The sequence below is a fragment of the Piliocolobus tephrosceles genome, chromosome 2, assembly GCF_002776525.5.
Source record: "Piliocolobus tephrosceles isolate RC106 chromosome 2, ASM277652v3, whole genome shotgun sequence".
NCBI lineage: Eukaryota > Metazoa > Chordata > Mammalia > Primates > Cercopithecidae > Piliocolobus > Piliocolobus tephrosceles.
Window position 1 is genome coordinate 37,434,078 of NC_045435.1, and position 25,309 is coordinate 37,459,386.

The following is a 25,309-nucleotide window of genomic DNA, read 5'->3' on the forward strand; positions in this document are numbered from 1 at the left end:
CCTGTATATCACACCTAGAGGCCTAGGGATTGGGCCACCTGGCTCACTGCTGGCACCCATGCATGCCATCCAGTGGCCTGCAGACTGGTCCTACTGGCCTGCTGACACCACCAGTGTCTGTGCACACAGGCACCAGAGGACCCACCTGCTGTTGCCACTGCCAGTACCAATGCATGCATCCTACCCAGGGACTCAAGGAGCAGGCCACCTCACCTGCCAGCACCTGTGTGCTCCACTCGAGGGCCCAAAGACCTCAGGGCCCATACTACCACCGCTGACACCTGCATGTGCCACCCAGGGAACCAAGAACTGGCCCACTGCCATCACTGGTGATGCTCACATACCCCACCAAGAGGTCTGAGGACCAGCCCACTTGGCACCTCCATCCCCAGCAAATCCTCACCACAGCCTCCAAAAACAACTGCAGCCTTTCCACTAAGGAACTTGCAGATACCTCTGATACTGATTACAGCCAAAGTAATCACATGGAGACTACACTATGGTGCCCATCCAGAACCAAAGCGAAAGCCACGTACCCAACTTACATTATAGATACATCAACAGGAAAAAGTATTTCTTTATGGAAGCTACTTTATAAAATTGGGAAAAGTGACAGTTATACCAGCTGTAGAAATATCAATGTGAGAACACGTGAACACAAAAAATCAAGAAAACATGATACCTCCAAAGGAACACAATAATTCTCCAGTAACAGACCCCAAAGGTAAAAAAAATTCTATGAAACGCCTGAAAAGGAATTTAAAATAATGATCTTAAGGAAATCCAGCAAGATACAGAAGAATACAGATAAATACAAAGAAATAAGAAAAGCAATTCATGAGCTGAATGAGAAATTCAACAAAGAGATAGATATCATAAAAAAAAAAAACACACAACAAATTCTGGAGCTGAGGAATTCAGTGAATGAAATAAAAAATACAATTGAGTACTTTCACAGTAGACTAGACCAATCAGAAGAAAGAATTTCTGAACTTGAACCCAGGTCTTTTTAAATAATCCAATCAGACAAAGGTGGCACAGGGGTGTTGTGGAGGGAGGAAAAGAGGGAGGGAGAAAGAAGAAAGAATGAGAAGGAATGAGGAAAGCCTAGGAGACATGGGAAACAAGCAAAAAAATAATCAAATTTTAGAAGTTCCAGAAAGAGCAAAGAAGGAAAAAGGCATAGAAAAATCCTGCAATGTTCTTACTTCTAAGTGGGAGCTAAATAATTTGTACACATGGACATAGAGTGTAGAATAATAGACATTGAAGACTCAGAAGGGTGGGAGGGTCAGAGGGGGAGAGAGAAAGGAGAAATTACTTACCAGGTACAGAGTACTTATTCAGATGTGATTCCACTAAGAGTCCAGACTTCATCACTATGCAATATATTCATGTAACCAAATTGCACTTGTACCCTTTAAATTTATACCAAAAAAAGAAAACTTAATGAAATAATAACTGAAAACTTCCCAAGTGTTGGAAGAGATATAAACATACAGATATGGAAGGTTCAATAATCCCCAGATAGATTTAATTTTAAAATGTCCTCTCCAAAGCACATTATAGTCAGAATCCAAAAGGTCTGGATCTCAGTGTGCATTACATGTGCCTCTTAAACCCTAATAAATATGTCTTCAAAATTGCTACTCTTTCTCAAATATTTTACCTGACTCTGTAGTCAAATGTTAAAGCATACAGATAGTAAGCAAACAACTCTGGATTAGAAGTCTGCCTCCATGATTATTACATATGTGATATGAGAAAATTTCCTGATTGTTTTTTTCTGAGTTTTTCTTTCTTCATCTGCAAAATCAGGATAATAGAAAAAAAAAAAAACCTACATTGAAGGATTGTTGTGAAGGTTAAATGAGGTAATGTGTATAAAGTGCCCAGCATTTAAGTGTTTGATAAATGTTAACTCCTATTTTTTAAAAATAATAAAACACGCCAGCCCATTTAAATGGTGAAAACTAATTTTCATCTTTGCACTATCTGCAAGGGAATCCAGGAAACATACAATCATACCTTTTCAAACTCTATAATACAGTAAGGCTATATTATAGTGGATACCAAGTACTAGTTCTTCATGTTCAACATGGCCATTAAACATGATTTTTCTCCTTGGCACTCTATCATCATTTGTATGACCAAATAAACACATTTTAAAATGTATTCTGCATATTGCTGAACTATGAAATGATGTTTGAAATATAATTTGTTAGCATTAAGAAAAATAAGACATATTTTAATGCACTGCCAAGTTTTTAAGTTCTATCAAAACAGAGCCAAATGCACAAGCTCTAAATAAACAGTACTCTTAACTTGGACGTGAGTAGTTTTATACTCTGGAAAAAGATGACAATAGTAATTAACTTTTGTTCTGAGTTTACTGTATGCCAGCACATGTTCTAGCATTTGACATGTATTATCACAAAAAAATCACAAAAACTCCATTAGGTAGGTAATAATATTCCACATTTACAGAAGAGGCAACTAATGCATGAAGACTTCAGTAATCTATACAACTAGTAAGTGGCAGCACTGGGATTTAATTCCATGCAGTCTGGCCTGGCCCCAGAACCAATATTCTTATGTACCCTTCTTAACTGCACAGTAAGATGCTTCTGTTCTTCTAGGGTTTTTTATGGTTTTAGGTTTTACATTTAAGTCTTTAATCTATCTGGAGTTAATTTTTGTATAAGGTGTAAGGAAGGGGTCTCGTTTCAGTTTTCTGCGTATGGCTAGCCAGTTTTCCCAGCATCATTGATTAAATAGGGAATTCTTTCCCCATGGCTTGTTTTTGTCACGTTTGTCAAAGATCAGGGGTTGTAGATGTGTGATATTATTTCTGAGGCCTCTGTTGTGTTCCACTGGTCTGTATATCTGTTTTGGTACCAGTACCATGCTGTTTTGGTTACTATAGCCTTGTGGTATAGTTTGAAGTCAGGTAGCTTGATGCCTCCAGCTTTGTTCCTTTTGCTTAGGATTGTATTGGTTATATGGGCTCTTTTTTGGTACCATATGAAATTTAAAGTAGCTTTTTCTGCAATTCTGTGAAGAAAGTAGCTAGATGGGAATAGCATTGAATCTGTAAATTGCTTTGGGCAGTATGGCCGTTTTCACGATATTGATTCTTCCTATCCATGAACATGGAATGTTTTTCCATTTATTTGTGCCCTCTTTTATTTATTTGAGCTGTGGTTTGTAGTTCTCTTTGAAGAGGTCCTTCATGTCCCTTGTAAGTTGTATTCCTAGGTATTTTATTCTCTTTTGTAGCAATTGTGAATGGGAGTTCACTCATGATTTGGCTCTCTATTATTGGTGTATAGGACTGCTTGTAATTTTTGCACATTGATTTTGTATCCTGAGATTTTACTGAAGTTGCTTATGAGCTGAAGGAGATTTTGGACTGAGACCATAGGGTTTTCTAAATATACAATCATGTCATCTGCAAACAGAGACAACTTGACTTTCTCTCTTGCTATTTGAATACCCTTTCTTTCTCTTTCCTGATTGCCCTGGCCAGAACTTCCACTCAGGACACAGGCATAGGCAAAGATTTCATGACTACAACACCAAAAGCAATTGCAACAAAAGCCATAATTGACAAATGGGATCTAATTAAAGAGCTTCTGCACAGCAAAAGAAACTATCATCAGAGTGAACAGGCAACATACAGAGTGGGAGAAAATTTTTGCAATCTATCCACCTGACAATGGGCTAATATCTAGAATCTACAAGGAACTTAGACAAATTTACAAGCATAAAACAACCCCATCAAAAAGTGGGCAAAGTATATGAACAGACCCTTCTCAAAAGAAGACATTTATGTGGCAAAAAAACATATGAGAAAAAGGTCATCATCACTGGTCATTAGAGAAATGCAAATCAAAACCACAATGAGATACCATCTCACGCCAGTTAGAATGGCAATCATTAAAAAGTCAGGAAACAACAGATGCTGGAGAGAATGTGGAGAAATAGAAGCACTTTTACACTGTTGGTGGGAGGGTAAATTAGTTCAACCATTGTGGAAACAGTGTGGTGATTCCTCAAGGATCTGGAACCAGAAATACCATTTGACCCAGCAATCCCATTTTGGGGTATATACCCAAAGGATTATAAATCATTCTACTATAAAGACACATGCACACATATGTTTATTGAAGCAGTATTTATAATAGCAAAGACTTGGAACCAACCCAAATGGCCATCAGTGATAGACTGGATAAAGAAATGTGGCACATATACACCATGGAATACTATGCAGACATAAAAAAGAATGGGTTCATGTACTTTGCAGGGAAATGGATGAAGCTGGAAACTATCATTCTCAGCAAACTAACACAGGAACAGAAAATCAAACACCACACCTTCTCACTCATAAGTGGGAGTTAAACAATGAAAACACATGGACACAGGGAGGGGAACATCACACACCGGGATCTGTCAAGGGATGGAGGGAAAGGGGAGGGAGAGTATTAGGACAAATACCTAATGCATGCAGGGGTTAGAAAACAGGTTGATAGGTACAGCAAACCACCATGGCGCATGTATACCTATGTAACAAACCTGCACATTCTGCACATGTATCCCAGAACTTAAAGTAAAACTTTTTTAAAATGCTTCTATTCTATCTTTTTAAACTCCAAGCACTTAAAGTACTTTCATTGTATATTTAAGTTATGCAACAAAACATTTAATACTATAATGACAAAATACATGGTAGAGCTATGGAATCAATTTTCAGCTATGTTACACAGCCAAAATATTTTTAAAAAGAATCTTATGCTTAATAAATATCTTTTGAAATTTTTGGCTAACTACTAAAATTATGACTAAATCTTAAAAGAACAAGGACTTAACTATATTCATGTGGTTTAGAAAATAAAGGAATTGTTGCTTATCTTCATTTGTTAATCCACACACTTGTATTCTTTTATATTAAGAGTTAATTATTATATTTATTCTGCCTTCCTCCTCTTGGCACAGACCATGTAAATGGACACTGCACAAGTCCAACTTCTCAGAGTTGCAGTTCTGGAAAACGTCTTTCTAGTGCCGATGTTTCAAAAGTAAATCGCTGGGGTCCTGGAAGACCACCATTTCGAAAAGCCCAGTCAGCAGCCTGCATGGAGATTTCTTTACCAGTTACAACAGAAGGTATGTTAAACATATTAAATTTTTTTGGTACAGTTAAAATTTGGTTTACCATGGTAATGGGAACAGAGATACGGGATGGAGATCACATGTGAAAGATATTTAAAAACTACTAGTCAGTGAATACCTGAGAGCCTGATGGGTCTGTGGCCATAACTCCAACTCCATTCCTCACTCCACCTCCTCCCTCACCTCTAAAACCAGAATGTCTCTGCTTATAGGTAACTACCCGCTCCCCTGTACAAAGGTAGAACTATGCCTTAATCTGTTCCCTACCCTTCCCGTAATAATTAAGAGTTTATTTCAATCCCAATGGTAAGCTTTTTGGTGTCTCTATCTGTAGATATTTAATGTATTGCAACCTTAATTTCCTCAATTGTCAAATGAATGTGACCAAAAACAAAGGCAAGATATTAAATTCTAAAGTTTGCAATCTTCATCTTCATATATTTTTAAAAGGAAGGTCTATTATTTATGGAATGAGTGTGGGGCGGTGGGGGAGGGGAGTAAATTACAAGAGCCAGAGACCAGACATTTTTACAGAGGGAAAAAAAGGGAATTTTGTAACTTTGCTGCAACTGTCCTATTGATAAGGAACTTTAGAGAGAGAGATTGGAAAAAAAAAATTTAGGAAAATCTGCTATAGTAATTCTATGCTGTGAAGTAAGTCTCTATTTACTACTCCTGAAAACTTTTGACAGTGGTCTATATTGGTCCTCAAATTTAAAAATATTATATTTAAGCTTTTGTTTTTTTAAATATTATGCTATACTAAATCTGATCCCTTAGATATGCAGATGATGTTATTTCTCTAACAGGTGTCTATGAGTATCAACTTTGTATGGTGATGAACCATGAATGGAAAAGATTTGGAGCCATATAATAGCTAGCATGTTATAAAAGAAGCATTATGTAAGGATTATAAAAGAAGTAGCGCCCGTTTAATTTTTATTTTTTTAAGAGAGAGGATCTCATTCTGTTGCTGAGGTTAGATTACAGTGGCACAATCATAGCACACTGCAGCCTCTAACTCCTGGACTTAAGTGACTCTCCTGCCTCAGCCTCCCAAGCAGCTGGAGGTGCAGGTGCACACCACCACATCCATCTTATTTTTCAGTTTTTGTAGAGACAGTGTCTCACTAAGTTGCCCAAGGTAGTCTTGAACTCCTGGCCTCAAGCACTGGAGTTACAGCCAGCCATGAGCCACCATACCCAGCCAGAAGTAGCACTCTGAATCACTGTAATGAGAGGTGGGAATTTTGAATTTTAGATACTTCTACCTCTAATTTGTCCTGGATTCTGGGAAAATTACTAAACTCTAAGTCTGTCTCCAAACCTGTAAAATATATAACCTCCAAACTCCCTCTCATCTCTAAATTTTATGACAAACAATTATTTTTATAAATTTGCTAAGAGATAAAAAGGAGAAATTAAGAATACTATATTTTGTTTCCTAGAAAAAAAATAGTTTGAGGAACCTATATTTAGCCTCTTTCTATAAAAACAATTATGAGTTACATGTGTACCTATCAAGAGGGAAAAGAGAGTGAAGGCCGTAGAAAGAAAAATATGAAGAACTTGTACTCTGTAGAGATTATAAGAGCAGGACAACCTTGGTAACATTTCACTGAGCTGTATAAGTTTACGCTTATTGGAGTGTGCACATGTACAAGTGTTGAAGAGAGGAGAACCTGAAACCATCCTGTTTTGTTTTTTTTTTTTCAAGTGAGCTGAAGCACTCTCAGAAAGATTACCACTATCAACAGGATGGCATATAGTCTATACTCTTTGTTTAGCCCTACGCAAAGTTAGGACTGGATTTGAATTAAAGGTAACAGCCTGAAAGCAGTTCAGAGAGATAAAATTTGCATTTTGGCCTTGATAGAAATGTTAATTTTTACAATTATAATTACCCCAGATATAGAATATGTTTGCCACAGAAGACTTGTGATCCAGATAAGCCCTTTCATGCCAATCGCCACAATATTGTCTTTGGAATTGACAAGAAACTGTTAGGGACACTTCCAACAATTTAGAGGTAGCAGGGAAGCACAATTTCAGTGATACAGAAATTCTTATAACCATTACTGTTTAGACTAAATCTTTTTTCTAGGTAAAAGAATTTCAACTAACTTGTGAGTTAACATAGAGAAAGAAAAATGGTGAGCCAGAACTCAGGAGCCTCCAATTCTAGTCCTAGGTCTGCCTAAGCTTATGAATTATACTTCTAGACTTCAGTTTCTCCATCTTCAAAATAAGCTGGTGAACTGGATAAGCTCCCTCCCAGGTCAATTAACAAACAATATAATTTTACTTCCTCCTCGTAATTTTGGTTTTTATATATTAAATCCCTGATGTTATTGTGGAAATATGCTAACAATTTGTGTGGGTTTTTTTTTATGTATTTCCATAGAAAACCGAGAAAATTCCTATAATCGTTCCAGAAGCTCTAGTATCTCCAGTATTGACAAAGATTCTAAAGAAGCAATTACAGCACTATACTTCATGGAATCCTTTGCACGGAAAAATGACTCTACCATCTCTCCTTGTCTGTTCGTTGGAACCAGTCTGGGAATGGTGTTAATCATCTCCTTAAACCTACCATTAGCAGATGAACAAAGGTTTACAGAGCCAGTCATGGTATTGCCAAGTGGTAAGAGTTTGTATTCATTCATTCCTTCACTTTTACGTTTTCAAATTTAGATATAAGGTATTATAAACATAAATGTTGTATTGGAGCAAAGGTTATAAGTATTCTACACAATGGGAACTATTAAGAATTTTATACATCATATACCATCCCAACATTTGTCATATTGTAGCTTTCCTTTGGGGTAAAAGAGTAAAAGCATTTCTTCAGTAGTAAACTGTGCAAGTGCCAACCTGAACAATGACATGGGAAATAAGTTCCTGGAAAGCACTGAGGAAAACCTAAATGCAAAACTTAAATTTATTTTTAACAAATTGAAGCATTTACCCAAAGTTCCATGCCAGATTAGAGCATGACTGTTTTTACATCATCCTTGAAGAAGTCAGAATAATTAAGTTAGAAGCTGTCTGACCAAAGGTGGATTTCTAAAGACTTTTATAACCTTCTCATCTTGTTTCAAAAGCATGCCACACAATTTCTTTCCTATTCATGCTAGTGCCTAGAGAATTTGACCAATGTTATAAGTGTTGTTGCCAAGCATATGTTGTATTTTCTTCCTCCTTGAATTACCTTTTTTTCCTTTTTGAAGAAGAGATGAGTGTGATTCCTCCTGTTATTCCTAATTTGTTCTTATCACTAATTTTATTGTTTCCCTATTTTCTATATAAGAAATTTTCAGATAGTTTTTAAGTTAAGAAATTTCATTAATCTGTAGGATAAGGGTTTTATTATAAAAGGATATATATAGAAGGTTACAGCTGTGTTTCCTTTAACTGATGTGCTAAGTTCATATGACAAGATTGTAGGTAGAATAGTCAGTTCTCTATTAATGTGGCAAATTCAGATTTGTGTTTTAAAAGTTAATTGTTACGATTACTTTATTTTAACATATAGTTCACATGAAAAAATGTATTTTACTATATTCCTAATTGTGAGGAAATATACACAATTCTTTTGACTGGTGAATTAGTTGGAGTCAAACCAGTGAGATCATAATGAATTATTAATTATTAATTCAATTCATTCTTTAACTCAATAAAAGATTATATATATTGGACATCTAATATGTACCAGGCATTCCTCACAAGTTTAAAGGTAAAATCAACTTCCACTGTCACACAAGTTTAAAGCTGTAAGTTAAAGACAATTTCCTAATTAGAAATATTCTAACAAATGTGGTTTTCTGTATCACAAGCATAGAAATAAGCAATCCCTGGACTAACAAAGCAGGTCTCTCAATATTATAGGGAAATTCTTTGTCATTCTTAGCACATATACTTAGACCAAAAAATGATGACAAAATACAAAATAAGTATAGATTTAACTTTTGGCATTATTTTGTTAATATTTGAAAACTTTTTATTTATCTATTTAATAAGATTTAATAGGAAGCTATCTTCTCCAAGTCTCTATGTCACTATTCTTTCAAGACTTTAGTTAATAATATGTGTCAACATCAATTCATTGGCTGGGCACAGTGGCTCATGCCTATAATTCCTGCACTTTGGAAGGCTGAGGGAGGAAGACTATTTGAGGCCAGGAATCTAAGGCCAGCCTGGGCAACATAGTGAGACTCCATCACTACCAAAAATTTTTTCTAAATATATATTTTTTAAAAAATTGCTGGGTGCAGTGGCTCACACCTATAATCCCAGCACTTTGGGAGGCCAAGGTAGGAGGATTGCTTGAGCCCAGGAGTTCAAGACCAGTCTGGGCAGCATAATGAGACCCCATCTGTACAAATAATTTTTAAAAAGTAGCCAGGTATGGTGGTGTGCGCCTGAGCCCAGAAGGATGAGCATGCAGTGAGTCATAATCTCACCACTGCACTCCAGCGTGGGTGACAGAGTGAGACTCCATGTCAATACAAAATAATAAATAAATTAATGAATTAAATCAAATGTGCCACACTTATACAAGATGTTAATAATAAAGGAAATGACAGAAGGGGTAGGTGGGAACTCTGTGTACTTTCTGTTCAATTTTCTTTAGATCTGAAACTACTGTTAAAAATACATTCTTATTAATTTGTTGAAAAAAAAGCTGTATATAAAGGAGAAAACCATTAGTCTGGGTTCCCATGTTTGTTCTATAATTAACCATTACAAGAAAGAAAGCCTACTTGGGAGCCATAATTTATGGCAGTAAAAAGAAAGGAGGGAAAAGATAAAGGTGACAGAAAGCTTGTTTAAATTTAAAGTAGAAAATGTTGTGCATCCTCTTTCAGAGCTTACTTGTTGACTATCTGTCCTAGTCTTCACCCTCCTTGCCATATCTATTTTCTTTCCTATAGCCATGAGTCTCTGCCCAAGCTTATGGGAACTATTATGGGTACTGTTTATGTTATTATGGTTGCTGCCACAGCTAATGGGAACCATTAAAGAAGGTTTGGATTTAAGGGCATTTAGTACTTTTCCATTGTCAGTGCTGAAGTGAGTGACATGCTCTCTGACCTTGAATGCATCTTTTTTTCCTGTAAAAACATTGTTAAATAAACTTTTGTCAGTTGGCCCAGGAAAATTCATGAGTCAAATAGTTTCCTTAGACTTGAAAGCAGTCTACTTTGAAATGTATCCAGTCATTCAACAAACATTTACCAAGACCATACCACTGAAGTAAGCACGGGGATACAATGGTCCCTGTTTTCAGAGACTTGTAGGGAAAAACAAAATTAAACACAAAATTACAATAAAGAGAGTATAATAATGGAAATTACACTAAGAGAAATAAAGAATACTGTGGCAGCATGGCAGGGGGATTTGGGGAAGAGCTCCCTAACAAAAATAACATCTGAAGTGGAAGTTGGACAAGTTTGGGAGTACGTGTACAGTACTGATGTTTAAGAGTAATTCAGGGGCTGGTTGCAGTGGCTTACAATTGTAATCTCAGCATTTTGGAAGACCAAAGTGGGAGGAATGCTTGAGCCCAGGAGTTCAAGACCAGCTGGGCAACACTGGGAGACCTGTCTCTAGGAAAAAAAAAAAAAAAAACTTTTGAAAGAGTAATTCAGTCCGGCGTGAGTAAAAATCTACAAGTAAGAGAGGACATGGCATAGCTGGAGCCTTTAGATAGAATGATACTAAATGAAGATGGAAAAGTAGGCAGGGAATGATTATACAGTGCCTTATAAATCATGTGAAGAAGGAAAAGACTACCTAGCATTTTTTTTTTTTTTTCAGTACAAAACTTGTGATGCAAAACACTGGGTTTTGTTTTTCTTTCAAGATCTAGTTATTAAATTTTAAATTTTATAATTGTAAAAATCAAAATATAAAGGAAAAAAATGAAAATTCTGCCACTAGCAAACTTTGTCCCTTCTCTGTCCCCCTCCCCCTCTTCATTTCCTGCCCTAGGAATTTTAATTTCCACTAGCAACTCGGTGAGAAATTTATTAAAACTCATTTTAAATTTTATTTATTTCTACTTAACTCTTTATGCTGCCAACTATAAATTATTCTATAATGATCAGTTCTGCCATACAAGGTACCTAGCACTGCTTTGTAATATATATATGTTATATATATGTATGTATATATAACATGCATATACATATATATCTCATAATTAAACTCAAGATTTAAATTCATGATTAAAGTCAAGATTCTCCAGAACAAATTCATTCTCCTTACCCCAGTGGTAGGCTGCTTTTTCATTGCTATAAAGGAATACCTGAGATTGGGCAATTTATAAAGAAAAGAGGTTTAATTGGCTCACAGCTCTTCAGGCTGTACAGGAAGCATGGTGCCGACATTTGCTCAGCTTCTGGTGAGGCCTCAGGAAGCTTCCAATCGTGGTGGAAGGCAAAGAGGGAACAGACACATTACATGGCAAGAGGAAAAGCAAGAGAGAGAGGAGGGAGGTACCATATAATTTTAAACAAGCAGATCTTATGTGAACTAACAGAGAGAGAACTCAATAATCACCAAGGAGGTGGTGCTAAGCCATTCATAAGGGATCCATCCTCATGATCTAACACATCCCATTAGGCCCTACCTCCAACATTGGAGATTACATTTCAACATTAGATTTGGAGGGGACAAACATCCAAACAATATCAACTTCCAAACTAGTTATTTTTAACACTGTGTCATTTCTGTTAGTAGAATATTAACAGAAATGTAATTAATAGCCATCATACTACCTAAATAGCCTCCATAACTTCAATTTTTTTCTTCTGATCCTTTTACTCACTGCCTTCAAACTGGTCATATGCCAGTATTATTTTTATAATTGATTTTCACTTTTGGACCTACCCTGTCTACTCTGGAGTTGTCCCAGCCTTACTCCCTAAGTCAAACTTATTTTCCAGCATTCAATTCCTTTAAAGTCCACTTCTCCATTGAATAACTAGTAAGTTAATTTATATAAATATGAAAATAGGTTAATGTGCTTTCTTATAGATATAATATGAAACTGGTTAATAGGCTTTGTCTGGAAATTATTTAATTGAAATTAGAATGATAGTATTTTTAATCCTAAGTCTAAACCTTGATGAAAAACTTTATTAAAGTATTGTTTAGTTAAGATCTTTTGATATAAGATGGGTATATTTCAAATATACTTATGAAATTCACGCATTTTATCTCTTATAAACTGCAATAAGAACTAATACAATAATAGCATAGTTAAACATAATCATTACATTTGACTGAACAAGAGTAACAAAGGCCTCATACAGAATAATCAACATATATACTCCCCATTTATAGGTTTCAATATTTAGCACCTTTTGGAGTTACCAATATCTATTATTCTATTTCATATGTTCATGTGTACCCATTGTTTAGCATCAACTTATAAGTGAGAAGATGTAGTTTTTTACTTTCCGAGTCATTTTATTTAGGATAACAGCCTCCAGCTGCATTCACATTGCTGCAAAGTGCAATGATTTCATTATTTATTTATTTATTTTATTATACTTTAAGTTCTAGGGTACATGTACACCATGTGCAGGTTTGATACATAGGTATACACGTGCCATGTTGGTTTGCTGCACCCATCAACTCATCATTTACATTAGGTATTTCTCCTAATGCTATCCCTCCCCCAGATCCCCAACCCCTGACAGACCCCAGTGTATGATGTTCCCCGCCCTGAGTTCAAGTGATCTCATTGTTCAATTCTCACCTATGAGTGAGAACATGCAGTGTTTGATTTTCTGTCCTTGTGATAATTTGCTGAGAATTATGGTTTCCACCTTCATCCATGTCCCTAAAAGGACGTGAACTCATCCGTTTTTATGGCTGCATAGTATTCCATAGTGTATATTTGCTATATTTTCTTAATCCAGTCTATCACCGATGGACATTTGGGTTGATTCCAGGTCTTTGCTATTGTGAATAGTGCTGCAATAAGCATACGTGTGCATGCATCTTTATAGTAGCATGATTTATAATCCTTTGAGTATATACCCAGTAATGGGATTGCTGGGTCAAATGGTAATTCTAGTTCTATGTCCTTGAGGAATTGCCACACTGTCTTCCATAATGGTTGAACTAGTTTACACTCCCGCCAACAGTGTAAAAGCGTTCCTATTTCTCCACATCCTCTCCAGCACCTGTTGTTTCCTGACTTTTTGATGATTGCCATTCTAACTAGTGTGAGATGGTATCTCATTGTGATTTTGATTTGCATTTCTCTGATGACCAGTGATGATGAGCATTTTTTCATATGTCTGCTGGCTGCATAGATGGCTTCTTTTGAGAAGTGTCTGTTCATATCCTTTGCCCACTTTTTGATGGGTTTGCTGGTTTTTTTAGTGTAAATTTTTTTGAGTTCTTTGTAGATTCTGGATATTAGCCCTTTGACAGATTGGTAGATTGCAAAAATTTTCTCCCATTCTGTAGGTTTCCTGTTCATTCTGATGGTAGTTTCTTTTGCTGTGCAAAAGCTCTTTAGTTTAGTTAGATCCCATTTGTCAATTTTGGCTTTTGTTGCCATTGCTTTTGGTGTTGTAGACATGAAGTCCTTGCCCATGCCTGTGACCTGAATGGTACTGCCTAGGTTTTCTTCTAGGGTTTTTATGGTTTTAAGTCTAACATTTAAATCTTTAATTGATCTTTAATTAATTTTTGTATAAGGTATAAGGAAAGGATCCAGTTTCAGCTTTCTACATATGGCTAGCCAGTTTTCCCAGCACTATTTATTAAATAGGGAATCCTTTCCCCATTTCTTGTTTTTGTCAGGTTTGTCAAAGATCAGATGGTTATAGATGTTTGGTATTATTTCTGAGGACTCTGTTCTGTTCCACTGGTCTATATCTGTGCTTTGGTACCAGTACCATGATGTTTTGGTTGCTGTAGCCTTGTAGTATAGTTTGAAGTCAGGTAGCTTGATGCCTCCAGCTTTGTTCTTTTTGCTTAAGATTGTCTTGGCAATATGGGCTCTTTTTTGGTTCCATATGAACTCTAAAGTAGTTTTTTCCAATTCTGTGAAGAAAGTCATTGGTAGCTTGATGGGTATGACATTGAATCTATGAATTGCCTTGGGCAGTATGGCCATATTCATGATATTGATTCTTCCTATCCACAAGCATGGAATATTCTTCCATTTGTTTGTGCCCTCTTTTATTTCCTTGAGCAGTGGTTTGTAGTTCTCTTTGAAGAGGTCCTTCACATCCCTTGTAAGTTGGATTCCTAGGTATTTTATTCTCTTTGTAGCAATTGTGAATGGGAGTTCACTCATGATTTGGCTCTCTGTTTGTCCGTTAATGGTGTATAGGAATGCGTGTGAGTTTCGCACATTGATTTTGTGTCCTGAGACTTTGCTGAAGTTGCTTATCAGCTTAAGGAGATTTTGGGCTGAGACAATGGGGTTTTCTAAATATACAATCATGTCATCTGCAAAGATGGCCAGAACTTCCAACACTATGCTGAATAGGACTGGTGAGAGAGGGCATGCTTATCTTGTCTCGGAAAGGGAATGCTTCCAATTTTTATCCATTCAGCATGATATTGGCTGTGGGTTTGTCATAAATAGCTCTTATTATTTTGAGATACGTTCCATCAATACCTAGTGTATTGAGAGTTTTTTAGCATGAAAGGCTGTTGAATTTTGTCAAAGGCCTTTTCTGCGTCTATTGAGATAATCATGTGGTTTTTGTCATTGGTTGTGTTTATGTGATGGTTTACATTTATTGATTTGTGTATGTTGAACGAGCCTTGCATCCCAGAGATGAAGCCGACTTGATCTGTTGGATAAGGTTTTCAATGTGCTGCTGGATTTGGTTTGCCAGTATTTTATTGAGGATTTTCACATCCATGTTCATCAGCGATATTGGTCTAAAATTCTCTTTTTTTGTTGTGTCTCTGTCAGGCTTTGGTATCAGGATGATGTGGGTGTCATAAAATGAATTTGGGAGGATTCCCTCTTTTTCTATTGACTGGAATAGTTTCAGATGGAATGGCACCAGCTTCTCTTTGTGCCTCTGGTAGAATACAGCTATGAGTCCATCTGGTCCTGGACTTTTTTTGGTTGGCAGGCTATTAATTATTGCCTCAATTTCAGAGTGTTATTGGTCTATTCAGAGATTCAACTTCTTCCTGGTTTAGTCTTGGGAGAGTGTATGTGTCCAGGAATTTATCCATTTATTCTAGACTTTTTAGTTTATTTGTGTAGAGGTGTTTGTAGTATTCTCGGATGGTAGTTTGTATTTCTGTGGGATCCGTGGTGATATCCCTTTTATCGTTTTTTATTGCATCTATTTGATTCTTCTCTCTTTTCTTCTTTATTAGTTTTGCTAGCGGTCTAACAATTTTGTTGATCTTTTCAAAAAACTAACTCCTGGATTCATTGATTTTTTGAAGGGTTTTTTGTGTCTCTATCTCTTTCTGTTCTACTCTATTCTTAGTTATTATTTCTTGCCTTCTGCTAGCTTTTGAATTTGTTTGCTCTTGGTTCTTTAGTTCTTTTAATTGTGATGTTAGGGTGTCGATTTTAGATCTTTCCTGCTTTCTCTTGTGGGCATTTCGTGCTATACATTTCCCTCTACCCACTGCTTTAAATGTGTCCCAGATATTCTGATACATTGTGTCTTTGTTCTCATTGGTTTCAAAGAACATCTTTATTTCTGCCTTCATTTCGTTATTTACCCAGTAGTCATTCAGGAGCAAGTTGTTCAGTTTCCACGTAGTTGTGCGGTTTTGAGTGAGTTTCTTAATCTTGAGTTCTAATTTGATTGCACTGTGGTCTGAGAGACAGTTTGTTGTGATTTGTGTTCTTTTACATTTACTGAGGAGTGCTTTACTTCCAATTATGTGGTCAATTTTGGAAAGTTTGATGTGGTGCTGAGAAGAATGTATATTCTGTTGATTTGGGGTAAAAAGTTCTGTAGATGTCTATTAGGTCTGTTTGTTGCAGAGCTGAGTTCAATTCCTGGATATCCTTTTTAACCTTCTGTCTTGTTGATCTGTCTAATATTGACATTGGGGTGTTAAAGTCTTCCATTATTACTGTGTGGCCATTTAAGTCTCTTTGTAAGTCTCTAAGGACTTGCTTTATGAATCTGGGTGCTCCTGTATTGGGTGCATATATATTTAGGATAGTTAGCTCTTCTTGTTGAGTTGAACTGTTTACCATTATGTAATGGCCTTCTTTGTCTCTTTTGATCTTTGTTGGTATAAAGTCTGGTTTATCAGAGACTAGGATTGCAATCACTACTTTTTTTGCTTTCTATTTGTTTGGTAGATCTTCCTCCTTCCCTTTACTTTGAGCCTATGTGCATCTTTGCATGTGAGATGGGTCTCCTGAATACAGTACACTGATGGACCTTGACTCTTCATCCAGTTTGCCAGTCTTTGTCTTTTAATTGTGGCATTTAGCCCATTTACATTTAAGGTTAATATTGTTATGTGTGAATTTGATCCTGACATTATGTTAGCTGGTTATTTTGCCCATTAATTGATTCAGTTTCTTCATGGCATCAATGGTCTTTACAATTTGGCATGCTTTTGCAGTGGCTGGTACCAGTTGTTTATTTCCATGTGCTTCTTCCAGGAACTCTTGTAAGGCAGGCCTGGTGGTGGCAAAATCTCTCAGTATTTGCTTGTCTGTAAAGCATTTTATTTCTCCTTCACTTATGAAGCTTAGTTTGGCTGGATATGAAATTCTGGGTTGAAAATTCTTTTCTTTAAGAATGTTGAACATTGGCCCCCACTCTCTTCTGGCTTGTAGGGTTTCTGCGGATAGATGCCCTGTTAGTCTGATGGGCTTCCCTTTGTGGGTAACTCGACCTTTCTCTCTGACTGCCTTTAACTTTTTTTCCTTCATTTCAACCTCAGTGAATCTGACAATTATGTGTCTCAGAGTTTCTCTTCTCGAGGAGTATCTTTGTAATGTTCTCTGTATTTCCTGAATTTGAATGTTGGAGTGCCTTACTAAGTTGGGGAAGTTCTCCTGGATAATATCCTGAAGAGTGTTTTCCAACTTTGTTCCATTCTCCCCATTACTTTCAGGTACACCAATCAAACTAGATTTGGTCTTTTCACATAGTCCCATATTTCGTGGAGGCTTTGTTCATTTCTTTTTACTCTTTTTTCTTTATCTTGTTTTCTCACTTTATTTCGTTAATTTGATCTTCAATCACTGATACCCTTTCTTCCACTTGATCGAATCAACTATTGAAGCTTGTGCATGTGCCACCAAGTTCTCATGCCATGGTTTTAGCTCCATCAGGTCATTTAAGGTCTTTGCTACACTGTTTATTCTACTTAGCCATTCATCTACTCTTTTTTCAAGCTGTTTAGCTTCCTTGCAATGGGTTTGAACATCCTCCTTTCACTCGGAGAAATTTGTTATTACCAACCTTCTGAAGCTTACTTCTGTCAACTCATCAAAGTTATTCTCTGTCCAGCTTTGTTCTGTTGCTGGTGAGGAGCTGTGATCCTTTGGAAGAGAAGAGGCACTCTGGTTTTTAGAATTTTCAGCTTTTCTGCTGTGGTTTCTCTTCATCTTTGTGGTTTTATCTACCTTTGGTCTTTGATGTTGGTGCCGAGAGGTGGGGTTTTGGTGTAGATGACCTTTTTGTTGATGTTGATGCTATTCCTATCTATTTGTTAGTTTTCCTTCTAACAGTCAGGTCCCTCAGCTGCAGGTCTGTTGGAGTTTGCTGGAGTTCCACTCCAGACCGTTTGCGTGGGTATCACCACTGGATGCTGCAGAACAGCAAATATTGCAGAACAGTAAATATTGCTGCCTGATCCTTCCTCTGGAAGCTTCATCACAGAGGGGCAGCCACCTATATGAGGTGTCTGTCAGCCCCTACTGTGAGGTGTCTCCCAGTTAGGCTACACAGAGGTCAGGGACCCACTTGAGGAGGCAGTCTGTTCTCAGAGCTCAAATGCCGTACTGGGAGAACCACTGCTCTCTTCAGAGCTGTCAGACAGGGACATTTAAGTCTGCAAAAGTTGTCTGCCACCTTTTGTTCAGCTGTGCCCTGCCCACAGATTTGGATTCTAGAGGCAGTAGGCCTTGTTGAGCTGTGGTGGGCTCCACCCAGTTTGAGCTTCCCGGCCACACTTTTTACCTACTCAAGCCTCAGCAATGGCGGACGCCCCTCCCCTAGCCAGGCTGCCACCTTGCAGATCAATCTCAGACTGCTGTGCTAGCAGTGAGCAAGGCTCCATGGGCATGGGACCCACCAAGCCAGGCACAGGAGAGAATCACCTTGTTTGCCAGTTGCTATGACCTTGGGAAAAGCATAGTATTTGGGCAGGAGTGCCCTGTTTTTCCAGGTACTCTGTAACGGCTTCCCTTGACTAGGAAAGGGAAATCCCCTGAACCCTTGCGCTTCCCAGGTAAGGTGATGCCCTGCCCTGCTTCAACTCACCCTCCGTGGGCTGCACCCAATGTCCAACCAGTCCCAATGAAATGAACCAGTTACCTCAGTTGGAAATGCAGAAATCACCTATCTTCTGTGTGATCACGCTGGGAGCTGCAGACCCAAGCTGTTCCTATTTGGCCGTCATGGAACACCCCCCCAGTCTTTACATTTTTTATATAGCAATTGAAAGGAATCCTTGGCATTTAGATCTTCTATTCCCCAGTTCCACCATTCTTTTCCAGCCTTATAGTCTTTGACCTTTCACTACATATCCTGGACCCTAGACAAACCAAACTCCTTGTCATTCACTTAATAAGCCCAGTGTGTTGTCATTCACTTAATAAGCCCAGTGTGTAGTCCCTTAATAAGCCCAGTGTGTATATATATATATCATATTTTTAATCCAATTGCCCATTGATGGACACTTAGGTTGATCCTATGACTTTGCTATTATAAATAGTGCTGCAATAAACATACACGTGCTTGTGTCTTTTTGATACGATTATTTCTTTTCTTTTGTGTAAATACCAGGTAGTGGAATCACTTGATCAAAAGGTAATTCTATTGTTAGTTCTTTGAGACATCTCCATATTGCTTTCCATAGAAGTTGTACTAATTTAATTCCCAGCAATACTGTATAAGTGTTCCCTTTTCTCTGCATCTTTGCCAATATCTATTTTTTTATTTTTTATTAATAGCCATTCTAACTGGTGTAAGATGGTATCTTATTATGATTTTTTCATTTCTCTGATGATTAATGATGTTGAGCATTTTTTTTCGTTTCTTGGCCATTTGTATGTGTTCTTTTGAAAAATGCCTGTTCATGTATTTTGCTCACTTTTTAATGGGGTTAATTGTGTTTTCCTTTTTGAATTGCTTGAGTTCCTTGTAGATTCTTGGTATTAGCCCTTTGTCGGATGCATTGTTGGCAAATATTTTTCCCATTCCTCAAGTTGCTTATTCACTCTGTTGTTTCTTTTTCTGTACATAAGCTTTTCAGTTTAATTAAGTCCTATTTGTCTATTTTCAGTTTTGCTGCATTTGCTTTTGAGGTCTCAGTCATGAATTCTTCCCCTAAGCCAGTGTCCACACAAGAGTTTTTGCTAGGTTTCATTCTAACATTTTGATAGTTTCAGGTCTTACATTTAAGTCTGTAATTCACCTTGAGTTACTTTTTGTATGTGTTGAGAGATATGGGTCCAGTTTTATTCCTCTGCATATGGCTTCACAATTTTTGCAGAACCATTTATTAAATAAGATGCTCTTTTCCCAGTGGGTGCTTTTGTTGACTTTCTCAAAGATCAGTTAGTTATAGGTATACAGTTTTGTTTCTGGGTCTTCTATTCTCTTCCATTAATATCTATCTATGTTTATACCAGTACTCTGCTGTTTTGGTTATTATAGTATTGTAGTATAATTTGAAGTCAGGCAATGTGATACCACCAGCTTCATTCTTTTTGCTTAGGATTTCTTTGGTTATTCAGACTGTTTTTGTTCCATATGAATTTTAGTAATATTTTTTCTAATTCTGTGAAGAATGCTGTTGGTAAATTGATAGGAATGGTGTTGAATCTGTAGATTGTTTTGGGCAGTATGGTCATTTTAATGATATTGATTCTTCCAATCTATGAGTATGGGATGTTTTTTCATTTATTTGTGTCATCTATGATTTCCTTCATTAGTGTTTTTTAAATTTTCCATGTAGAGATCTTTCACCTCCTTGATTAATGTATTCCTAGGTATTTTTTAATAGATATTATAAATGGGACTGAGTTCTTCTTTTGGTTCTTAGCTTGATCATTATTAGTGTATAAAAGTGGTACTGATTTTTATACATTGATTTTTATATACTGAAACTTTGCTGAGGTCATTTACCAAATCTAGGAGTCTTTTGAAGGAGTCTTTAGGGTTTTCTAGTTATAAGATCATATAATCAGTGAACAGCAATAATTTGACTTCCTTTTTTCCAATTTGAATGCCTTTTTATTTTTTTCTTTTGCCTGATTGCTCTGGTTAGGACTTCCAGTACCATGTTGCATAGGAGTGGTTAAAGTATATATCCTTGCCTTGTTCCAGGTTTTAGGGGGAATGCTTTCAACATTTCCCTGTTTAGTATGATGTTGACTATGGGTTTGTCATATATGACTTTTATTATTTTGAAGCATATTCTATGTCTAGTTTGTTGAGGGTGCTTTGTTTTGTTTTGTTTTGTTTTTTGATGGAGTCTCACTCTGTCACCCAGGCTGGAGTGCAGTGGCACAATTTCAGCTCATTGGAAGCTCCACCTCCTGGGTTCAGGTCATTCTCCTGCCTCAGCCTCCCAAGTAGCTGGGACTACAGGTGCCTGCAACCACGCCTAATTTTTTGTTTGTTTTTTTTTTTTTTTCTGAGATGGAGTCTCACTCTGTTGCCCAGGCTAGAGTGCAGCGGCGCAATCTCGGCTCACTGCAACCTCTGCCTCCTGGGTTCACACCACTCTCCTGCCTCAGCCTCCCAAGTAGCTGGGACTACAGGTGCCCGCCACCATGCCCAGCTAGTTTTTTTGTATTTTTAGTAGGGACAGTGTTTCACCGTGCTAGCCAGGATGGTCTCAATCTCCTGACCTCGTGATCTGCCCGCCTTGGCCTCCCAAAGTGCTGGGATCACAGGCGTGAGCCACCGCACCTGGCCAGTTTCTTGTATTTTTTAGTAGAGACGGGGTTTCACCATGTTAGCAGGATGGTCTCGATCTCCTGACCTTGTGATCCACCCGCCTCGGTCTCCCAAAGTGCTATAGGATTACAGGCTGTTGAGGGTTTTAAAGGATTTTTAGATTTTTAAAATTCACTGAAGAAAAATGAAATTCCCTTCAGGCACTATCAAAAACAAAACTTCACTTACCCTTTTGTCATTTGTTATTGGCATGAATTCAGACTTTTGCCAGAATAGGGCCCCTTCTTATATAGACAGATGAAAAAAATCTATTATCATTCTTTGTGAACATTCAATGAACTAGATATAGAGTTATTTTCTTAATAGAACAGAAATAGTAAGTAACCCTTTAGATGTGTGACTGGCAAACATTGAAAGATGGTCAATTATACACATCCTTACTTGGGCTGTAGTTTTGAGGTATTTGCCATTTTACATCTTTTTTCAGGCTAAACCAAACCCAAAACAAAACCAAACTCTTCTATTTCATATAAGAAAAGTCTGAAACAGAAGAAATAATCTTGGACTGTGGAAATATAAATTCAAAATGAAAATTTTTTCAAACAAATAGGAAATGAAAAATTATGACTTTTAATTAAGACTGATTTTTCCAAAAGCAGTCTTACAAATGAGTATGATATATACATTAAATTGTTTCTGCTAAACCTTTAGTCATTAATAAAATATTCTTGCATTTTCTCCATACGTATGCTCAGGAAAAGTCTAAAGAAAAAGGTATCAGAATTATTTACTTTGCAGTTTGTTCTTATTTCTTGGGAGGCCAAAGCAAAGCAAAACAAAAACAAAAATACGTAATTATTAGGTTCAGAACTTTCCTTTACGTAGAAAATAAATAGCAAATATAAAAACACTAAAGAGATAGACTACAGAGGAAAGAAAAAAGCTTTATAATTTACTACCTTCAATGGTACCTCTTCTCCCAATTTTTGAACAAAAAAGCCCCCATAATCTGTGGGCCTAGTGCATTTTCATTTTGCGCTAGGCCTACAAATTGTGTAGCTGATCCTGAGTATATAATATAAAATAGGAGTTTTAAAATCCATAACTAAGAGTGAACTGGAGTAGTCAGAAAGTTAATAAATGTTTATTGAGCACATGACATGTCCAGATACTATAATAAGCACTGAAGATAAAGTAATGACGAAGTCATACGAAGTTTCTGTCCTCAAAGAGCGGACATTCTAGATAGGAATTGAGAAGTTCCATGGAATTTGAGAGACAAAGTTTAAACAATGTGTATAAGGGAAAAGGAAAGAAAATATCTCAGACTCCTTAAGACTCCAACTTTAATATAATTATTCAGCCTCACTGGAACCTTAATCTATTGATCCTTCCATTTTCATTGTCATTCACCCCCTTCATGTTCCCACTTTCTAACTTAAATTTCACAGCCAAGCTCTATAATGCCTATCTTTCATGCATTTTCAACTCTCTTGCCTCCTTTGTGCTTTGTTTGCTTTGTCATGCGTATTCAGCTTGATCTCAAACCTGGTTAAATTCAACTCTACCTATCCTATTTCTAGGCCCATGTAGCTGAGTATGGCTAGAGAAAAATATATAACCACACTAAATTGTCTCATTTTATCATAAATCATCACTAACTTCAAGTGGGCTCTTATGCTGCTAGGTAATCATACTATATTTTCCTAGTCCTTGCTCCTGCACTCCTGGACAACAATTGCATATTTCCTTGTTTATCCTTTTGGTTGTTTGCATGTGTGTGTGTGTGTATGTGTGTGTTTTGTTTTGTTTTCGTATAGATGCGGTCTCACTCTGTCACCCAGGCTGGAGTGCAGTGGTGCAATCACAGCTCACTGTCGCCCTGAACTACTAGGCTCAAGCGATCCTCCCGTCTCAGCCATCTGAGTAGCTGGGACTACAGGCATGCCATCATGCCTGGCTAACAATTATGTATTTTCTCTAGTCTCTTCAACTCTCCAAAACTTACTTTTCTATCTTCAATCTCAGCAATCACCAAGTGTCCTCTTTTATTGAGAAAATTGAAACAATCAGATAAAAACTTCAACAGCTATAATCACATCTACCAACCTTATCTGCTTGTATCTCCATGGCCTGCATATTCTCTCTTGTTACAGTTACTAAACTAAGCTTCCAACTAAGTGATTCATTCAACAGAATCATTCTATCTCCTGGCATATCCTAAAGGGAATCAAGGTTGGAAGCAGGGAGAGCAGTGAAGAGGTTAATATAATAGTCTGGATGAAAAATGAATAGAGGCTTGCTTGAACTGGGTGGTAGTTATTCACTATACTCCACTTATACTCTAGACTCTGCTTATACACTAGACTCTACTTACATGCTAGACTCTACCTGCTTTTACCTACTTAGGAAAGACAATCCAGCAACTTTTCCTTTGTTTCCTTTATAATAAATGTTGTTCTTTCTACTGAATTGTTGTATAAATATATTGTTATATCTTCCATTAAAAAAGAGAAACTAGAGATTCTAGGTGGTTTTAGTCATGGGCAATATAGTAGTGAATAAAACAGACAAAAGTCCTTGCCTTCATAAAACTTACTTTCTATGGCAGAGATAGATAATATGTATGATAAATAAGTAATTATATGGAATAGTAGATACTAATAAGTACTAAGGAAAAAAATAGAGCAGAAAAGGAGATAGGAATTCTTGGTCATTTCTCAGGCAACATCTTATTTTACATATCAGCAACGTATTACACAGGCTACCATTCCTACTTTAAAACACTTCAAATTCTAGAGTGCTATTTTCACCTGATTTTCTTCCTACCGTTTGGCTCTTCCTTCTCAATCTCCTTTGCTTGTTCCTCTTCCATTTCAGTGGACTTAAACCAGAATGCCCCAAGACTGATTCTTTGAAACTTTTCTCTTTATATTGAAGCACTAGATGAGTTCAGCCAGCTTCATGCCCTTAAATGTCATTTATAATCTGATGGATCATACATTTATATTTATAGTCTGGACCTCTCCCCAAATTCCTAACATATATGCAGTTATTTGATATCCATTTGGATGTTTAGCAAGTATCTCAAACTTAACATGTTCAAACCTGAGCTCTTGGTATTCCTCTCATTCCTCCCACACTTTTCTACATCTATTAATGACAATTCCATTCTTCCAGTTTCTCGGATCAAAAACATTAGAATCATCCTTGACCCCCATATTTCTTTCATACCCTAAATCCAATTTGTTAACAAATCCTGCTGGCACAACCTTTACAATATACTCAGATTCTGACATTGCTCACCATCTCTACTATTACCACACAGTTCAACCAAGCCTTTATCCATTTTTTTACCCAGACCATTACACCAACCTCTTCACTGCTCTCCCTGCTTCCAGCCTTGGTTCCCTTTAGGATATGTCCAGGAGGTAGGGTGGTTTCTGTTACATGAAAGTTAGATTACATCACTTCCATTCTCAAAATCCTTCCATCTCATGCTAAGTAAAAGTCTAGGTCTTTACCATATCCTAAAAGAACCAACATGATCTGGCTCTACTTTATCTCTCTGATGTTACCTCCTATGAATCTTCTTGGCATTCTAGAAAGTCAAGATCTATAAAGAATCTGAGATTTTATTCTACTTGTAAGCTAATAAAGTTAGGTTGCCAGTTTCAATGCTGATAGAAGACATGAAACTCCTGGCTCAGAGACAAAGGATAATTAATTATTCACGACAGTCATAGAATATCAGTATTTCGTGCTGGTTTCCTGAACCCTAATTCCCACAGGATGATGAAGACTTCCCTTCTTTATTAGTTTGTTCAGGTTGCCATAATGAAATATCACAGACTCAGTGGCTTAAACAACAGCAATTTATTTTCCCACAGTTTTGGAGACTGAAACTCTAAGTTCAAGGTGCCAGCAGGGTAGATGTCTAGTGAGGTCTCTTCCTTTGAGTTGCAGATGGCTGTCTTCTTGTTGTGTGCTCACATGGCCTTTCCTTTGTGTACACATAGGGAAGG

General features: G+C 37.0%; 1 protein-coding gene across 5 annotated transcripts in view; it reads left to right on the forward strand.

Moving 5' to 3' along the window:
* Positions 1–25,309, forward strand: part of STXBP5L (syntaxin binding protein 5 like) — a 465,182-nt gene that overhangs the window by 419,513 nt on the left and 20,360 nt on the right. For all 5 annotated transcript variants that reach the window (XM_023214416.3, XM_023214419.3, XM_023214418.3 and 2 more), the window contains 2 exons: positions 4,996–5,166; positions 7,577–7,816. In XM_023214416.3, the coding sequence (XP_023070184.1) occupies positions 4,996–5,166; positions 7,577–7,816 (411 nt within the window). The remainder of the gene's footprint in view (positions 1–4,995; positions 5,167–7,576; positions 7,817–25,309) is intronic.